Here is a 7,156-nt window from a genome sequence, read left to right as displayed (position 1 = left end):
CTCCCTTTTTTGAAGATGGGAACCACGTTGGCCCTCTTCCAGTCCTCCGGTACCTCTCCAGAGCACCACGAGTGCTCGTAAAGCCTTGCCAGGGGTCTTGCAATGACCTCAGCCAGTTCCTTTAGAACTCTAGGGTGGAGATCATCTGGACCGGCTGACTTGAATACATCCAGCCCCTCCGGAAGCTCCCTAACTAAATCCTCGCTAACCCTTGGCCCAGGTGTGCCTCCCCCCGGGTCCGAGGGGGGCCCAGCAGGGAGGTGGCTGTTCTGGCCCCTACTTAGGAAGACGGAGGCAAAGAAATCATTAAACGTGTTAGCTTTGTCGTCTGGTGTGATGACCAAATTTCCCAACGCGTCCTGCAAGGGCCCCACATTACCCGGGACCTTCTTCTTACCCCCTATGTATTTAAATCGTCGCTCTTGGACGGGGTGGGCAATTATTTGGGCTGAAGGGCCACTTAAGGAGTTTTGGTAAGTTGTTGCAGGCTGGAGGTGGGGTGTGGGGTGCTGACAACCTGGTGCAGAAGGGTGGGGGGCAATTGATCCTATCCAGCCCCTGGGCCCGTCTGCCCTGCACCCACTGCCAGGGGCACCAGATGGAGAGGGCAGATGGGGTCTCCATAGAGACCGGCCCATGACCCCCATGGGCACAGTGTGTTCAGCTGGGTGGATAGGATGGGACTGTGGCAGATGGGGAGGGACATCTGGGAGTGAGATGGGCAGGCAGGGTAAAGTCTGTGGCCAGGATTGCAGGGCAGTGACAGTGTGGGGCCAGGGCCCAGGCCCAGGGCAGAACTGTGATCTGCTCCATACTTGTTCCTTTAACAGGTGCTGGTTCTGCAGGCAGGGACATGTGGAGAGCAGATCACAATCTGTCCCAGGTCCTGGCCCCGCACTGTCACCGTCCCAGCCAGCCTGCCCGACTCCCAGAAGTTGCTTCCAGTCTCCACATGGCCTCTTCCCATCCATCCAGCTGAGCATGGCCTGCCTGTGGGGGTCCCAGGCCAGTCTCGATGAAGATCCCAGTCACCCGCCCACTCGGCAGTGGATGAAACAGAGATGGGCCAGGCTACCCAGGCAGCAGGGCCAGTACTGGTGGCAGCAGCAGCAGGCAGTGGCAGCCAGAAGGAGCCACTGCCGGGAACCTGAGTCTGGCCGCTGCACTGTCCTCACCCTGCTGCATGCCTGGGAGTAGTGGGACTAGCTGCACGTAACATGGCCTGGGCTGCCCCCTGTGCCTGGGCTGGGCAGAGAAGAGGGACCCGCCACGGGCCAAATAGAATCCCTTGGCCAGCTGGATGCCGCGGGCAGTATTCTCCCCATCCCTGGCTAGGAGCTGGGCATTTTAATAAAAGTTCATGACTGTGAGACTCAGTAAAATCACAAGAATTGGCTGCAGTAGAAAAATAAGAAGAGAATGGGACATTTATATTTTTGAGAATTTGTCTGGGTGAAGAATCAAGTTTATTCTTTCTGTTTATTCACTGTAGTCAACCGTTAGTACTAGTTGTACTAAGTTAGATGGGAGCTCAACAGGTCTGTCATGACTAAGCTTTAATCACTTTTTTAATATCTCTTTCACATACTGCTTTTTACTCCAAGCAGCCTAGGTTTCTGAACTCTGTATTATTAGTCACATGAGGGTGTTTTGCCCAGCTATTGCTTTATGAATCATTCCAAGTTCAGCAGTGTGCTTTTGGAGTTAAGGAAAGCTAAATGGGCAGTGGTAATTGAAATGCGGCTACACTGATCCTTATACGGTTTGGACCAGCTTGTTTTAATCTCTAGCATCTTGTTGGGCTTTCTGATGGATACTGCTGTAATATAGCGAGTCAATAGAGTCTAATTTTTTGGCAGCAGCAATAACAGGCGTTTAATTAATTTCTCAACTTTGTGTGTGTGTGTGTGTGTAAAGATATTTAGGCTTCAGTAGACCTTTCCAATGCAGAGACTACACTGTGCTTTCTGTGTGTAGTCTTTAGATACTGAGTGTAAAGGCGTATGTCAGAAAAGCAATTGGATGTTGTGTGGAAGATGCCAGATTGCTTACCATACGCCTCCCATACACTTTCCGGTGGAAACAGAACTCCCGTATTTTCTCACAAGCTTCTCACAAGTTTGCTTTTTCTGAGTGGGCACTGAGATGGGAGGGTGAGTGGTTAGTCAGATAAAAATTTGCTGAAGCTTTGCTAATCATTTATTAAAGCGGTCCCTGGCCTGTCCGACTCATTAATCTCATTTAACAGGAGATGGGGCTGTGCAGGGAAAAGAAGTTAGCTGAAAGCAGCTTTGTTTACGAAGCATAGTACTTAAGTTCACCATAAGGGAAAGATTTAACTGTTTGCCATGTCTGCAGAGTCATTGTTTTATCTGTTTTGGTAAAGCAACATTAAGTCACCAGATCAGCTAATTTCACGCTTTGGTATTGGGTGTAGCTAGCACGCAGTTCCTTTACAGAGCAGTGGGGTGGTGCCAGGCATTGCCAATGGGCTGTGGAAGTCCTTGATCATGGGTTTGGGTTCTTCCCCTACTCAGAAATGAGGTAATATATAAAGGCATGATCTTCAGCCTCAGCTGCTCACCATACACCAACACCATACAACTGTTCAGCATGTCGTATGTGTGGTGGTGGGACTTCTGAAAGGCATCTGCTTCTGTGGAATGTGAAATAGGACTGAACAGCCTACTGTACTGTGCCTATATTTCTCAAAAAATGGCATTAATTGGCTTCATTGGTGTCAGTCTGCAGAGATCAATAAACTAAATAAATTTTGCATGCTGGATCTCGATAACATCTTCAGAATAAAAGCTTGAAACTTTAAAAAATTATATATATTGGTTGTTCTCATGTCTGTACCTGACCCTGTAGAGGGTGCTTAATTTTATGTTCTCAAGCTTTTTTTCTGTACCCTGAGAATAGAAACGACTCTGGGTTGCCACTGCTCTACTGCTGCTCCTAATGTTGAGATTTCTGATGTTTGCTTCTAAACCTATCCCTTCACTCCCAGTCTTATTCCTGACCATCTCTTCTGCTTTGTTGCCCTCTCGTATCAAATACCAGCTTGCTTTACCCAACTTAAGGACACTGCAATGAAAGAAGGTTTCTTCCTTTATTTACTGCTGTAGCCTTTTATTGTCCAGGTCTCAGTGTGTGTGGTTTACTTTTGATGACTTCATTTCTACAGCACTGGTTTTCAACCTTTTTTCATTTGAGGACTCCCTAATAAATTTAGAACAGAGGTATGGACCCCCTTGGCAATTTCAAATGGAGGTGCAGACCCATTTGAATTATAAGCGTGGGTATTCAGATACTTTTGATTGATTATAGTAATCTTTTGTGGACCCCTTAGACATAGTCTGTGGACCTTCAGGGGTCCATGGACCACTGGTTGAAAATCACTGTTCTGAAGTATCTATACGGCACAGGCTAACACTGAATGCTCAAGTCCAGGTACTGGAAGCAATATAGGTGTATTAAGTGCAGTGCTTTTCCCAGGCTAATTAGTCCTGATGGGAATGTAGTTAACCAGAGGCATAGCAAGGCAGCCAGCTGCCCAGGCAGGTGTGATGAACTGAGGTGGTGGTGACTTCTGGTTGCTGCCAGCGTGATTGTATGGCTGTGGCACTAGCTGCTGCCCCTAGTTGCCTCACCCTAGTTATGCTGCTGCAGCTAACTGTTTCTGATGCCCAAGCTGAGTGAGCTAGCTTGGGTGTCTCTGTGTGGTGCTGCTTTGTGTTATATAGACATACCCTTCCTTTCCTCCACGTGTCTCCTTGATCCCCCAGGAGCTAACTCCCAACCCTCTCCAGTCTCTGAAATTGCTTTAACTGAGGATGATAAAGATCTCCTTTTTCCTGCCTTCTTAGCCTCATTTCTTTGTGCTCAACCTTCTGCTCCCTGTGCTTGTCTTCATTGTTTTTCTTCCCTGTACCTACACTTACTCGCTCTTGGCCTTATCTGTTTCCTGATCCAAGCACTATGACTTGAACACTCCTCATACCTTCTAAGCTGTCTTTTATGATCTTTCTCTACAACCCATCTCTTCAAGCAATCCCTGCCCACTCTCCCTCATCACTATCAATCCCCTTGGCACTCCTCCTGAAATGTTTTTCTGGGTGTGTTCTCCTTTACTGTGTAAGCCATCCAGAGCAGGGGATTTACCTTACCTGTCCTTGGAAAGAACTGCATTTATTAATGGCACTGTGCAAATGCCTTTTGAAACAAGGTAACTCCTAGAGGTGGTCCCTGCATTGTAGGAATGAGGCACGTGTGGGAAGTTTGGACTGCCTCTGCTGCTCCCCATGCTGTGGATAACTAGAACACGTCCCTCATTCCTTGTCGGTTGGCACCTTTAACCAGATTCACCTTAACCTACAGAATCAGAAAGTGTCAGTAGCAGTCCCACGTACAATTCACTCCCGTGTGTCTGGCCCTGATGTTTGAGGCCAAGAGAGGACACAACTCTTCTGTCAGCTGGCAGATAATGGACACAGAAACTTCTGAAAGACATCGGTTTCTGTGCAATGTAAAAGTCTGAGAGTTTTAGCCACGTCTCTCTGCCCTTCCCACACCAGACTACATTCCAGCTGGGGCAGGAGTGATGTGATCTGGATCTGCCTGTATTGAGGCTTGGCTCAAAACAGCTGAAAAACACTTGCACATGTGAAAGCCTGATTCTGCCATGAGTTATGCTACTGCTTAAGTGGAGTAACTCCATTGAAGCCAGTGGCTCTGTACTGGTGTGAGACCAGAATCTGGCTCTCAGTGGAAGCTGTCCTGTCCACAAAGTGCTCCTTCCTTGCAAGTATCACCTTCCCTTATCCACCTTTTTGTTTTCCTTTTTTAATGTCCTTACCACAATCATAATATTCATTTGCACTTGACTGTTCCTATATTCATGGTTAGAAATACCTTGTGAATTCCTCTGTGAACAAGCACTACAGTTGACCAAGCTCTGTCCTTATTATTGATTATTTGTATTAGTGCATTGCCTGGAAACCCTAGTTATGTACTGGGACCTTGTTGTGCTAGGTTCTGTACAAACATGAGTGTAAAAATGTCACATTTGACTCTCTAGCTTCACTCTGAGTGACCTGCTTCCACAGAAAGATCAATCTCTCTCTCCCTCCTCCCAACCCCCATGCTGACATTCCTTTGGGGATACCATGAGCATGTGAAATCTGGTGATCACTTTAAATCTATGTGACTGTGTGAGAATGACACCACCCTAAAACATGCTGTCTGTGCTGTACAGAGGGGTGACTCTTGTGTTTCTGTTTTGTAGCTGCAACTGAGGGATTGGAAGTCAGGATGCCTGATAAGAAGAAGGTCGCCATGCTGTTTCAGCCTGCCCTGCTTCGCTGCCACTTCTCTACATCCTCCAGCCAGCCAGCTGTGGTCCAATGGAGGTTTAAATCCTACTGCCAGGATCGTATGGGGGAAGCCCTGGGTATGGCCACCTCGGGTTTACAGGCTGTAAGCAAGAGGAACCTGGAGTGGGATCCCTATCTGGACTGCGTGGACAGCAGGAGGACGGTCCGTGTCGTGGCCTCCAAGCAAGGGTCTGCGGTCACTATAGGGGACTTCTATAAAGGAAGAGATGTCACCATAGTCCACGGTAACTCTGCTCCTCTAGCCATTCTGGTATTGTTTGGAATTGTTACTTGGCAATTACGAATGCTAGAAGCTGACGGGAATTGTTTAGTTAATGGTTTCTCCTGGGACAGGGTGCTAAATGTCAGCTCTTGTATCAAACACCTCTGGACTCAAACAGCTGACTCTGCTGGAGGGAGGAGTTAAGTCTTTCTCCCTTTTTCACTGAGGTTTCCTCAGAGATGGGCCCAAACCCTGACCTGTAAGAGCTACTTGTTCCTAGGTGAAGAGGAGTGTTCAGCTTCTCTGCTTGTTTGCTCCTGAGCTTCTCTATGCTGCTGACATCAGTGGGCCCAAACCCTGATATGGAAGTATCAAACTTTCCTGTGAGGGTTGAGAATTTAGCTTCCACAGCTTGGGCCATTCCCCGTCATGAACTCTCCAAGCAGTCTCCTTTCCTGTCCTTCAAAAATGCTGGAGTGTAGTAATGCAGTATTTCAAGTTCATTCAGTTCTGGGCTTTACTAGCCAAGTCCATATACACGCAAAGCCACTCCTTCTGCAGGGAAGAAAGGAAGAGATTTCACTTGGGTGGAATCTGCTTGGGGAGATGGGAGCTTTCCCTCATCCTTTTGTTAGATGAAGTCTTGTGAGACCAGAAATCCTAAATATGTCATCCCTTATGACATAACAGGTCATCCAGCAAGTAGGGAAAACCAGGCCCTTGACCCTCAGTGGATGGGGAAGCCAGGCCCTTGACCTTCAGTCTACACGAGACACTGTGCAGTATTATTAGGCTATTGTGCAGTGGCGTCACTTTAAAAGATGTTTGCCGGCGCTATTGTGCTGTAACTCGTTACTGCACATTTATTTAGTACTTGTGTATAATCAAGTACTAAATAAGCGTGCAGTAACCACACTGCAGTAGTGCCTTGTGTAGACATGCCCAGTGTGGAGGTGGCGTACTCAGCCTTTGGAGGGAATGGGTAGTTTTACCTGACAGTCTTTGATGTGTAAGGTTGATGTGCTCCAGAGAAAGTTGTGGCAAAGGTCTTCTTGGCTGGTGTGAATGCTATCTGGAAACAGGGCCCTTGACACTTTGGGAGGCAAAGGGAGTGGAAATAGAAGGTTTGCCCTAGTGCTCGCTGTGTGGGCCCTTTCTCAAGTTGCTCTCTAGTTCTCCATTTGGCTCCATAGATTACTGAGATCAGTTTTAAGGGTGATGAGTTTGTTATTTTTTTTCTAGCTTCAATCCACCTGACAGAGTTAGTGGAGAAAAGGATTGGTCCCTTTATCCACAGGAGGCCTGTCCTTTCAACACAGCACTAACTGAGGATTTAATAAACAAACTACCCACGGAACAAAACTCTTTTCCCACTGGTGACAGCTGGCTGGGAGTAGAGGTCAGGATTTGAAGCTGGAGCTGAAGCTGGATCCAGCGCTTTCAGCTCTTTGCTTCTTGGAGTGGAATTGAGTGGTGGCCCTGTCTTCCACATTTTTTGTCTTTCAGATGCAGATTTGCAGATTGGGAAGCTGATGTGGGGAGACAGTGGACTCTATTA

The 7,156-nt window shown here is 47.5% G+C and overlaps 1 protein-coding gene across 1 annotated transcript in view; it reads left to right on the top strand.

Annotated features, from left to right (window-relative positions):
- ILDR2 (immunoglobulin like domain containing receptor 2) overlaps nt 1–7,156 on the top strand; it is a 60,208-nt gene that overhangs the window by 7,249 nt on the left and 45,803 nt on the right. Inside the window, exons 2-3 of the mRNA XM_019523906.1 lie at nt 5,288–5,620; nt 7,105–7,151. Coding sequence (XP_019379451.1) covers nt 5,288–5,620; nt 7,105–7,151 — 380 coding nt within the window. The remainder of the gene's footprint in view (nt 1–5,287; nt 5,621–7,104; nt 7,152–7,156) is intronic.

Source organism: Gavialis gangeticus, unplaced genomic scaffold (genome assembly GCF_001723915.1).
Source record: "Gavialis gangeticus isolate Ggan-Ray unplaced genomic scaffold, GavGan_comp1, whole genome shotgun sequence".
In the NCBI taxonomy this organism is placed as follows: Eukaryota; Metazoa; Chordata; order Crocodylia; family Gavialidae; genus Gavialis; species Gavialis gangeticus.
The sequence above is the reverse complement of the archived record's forward strand: the minus strand, read 5'-3'. Positions and strand labels throughout refer to the sequence as shown.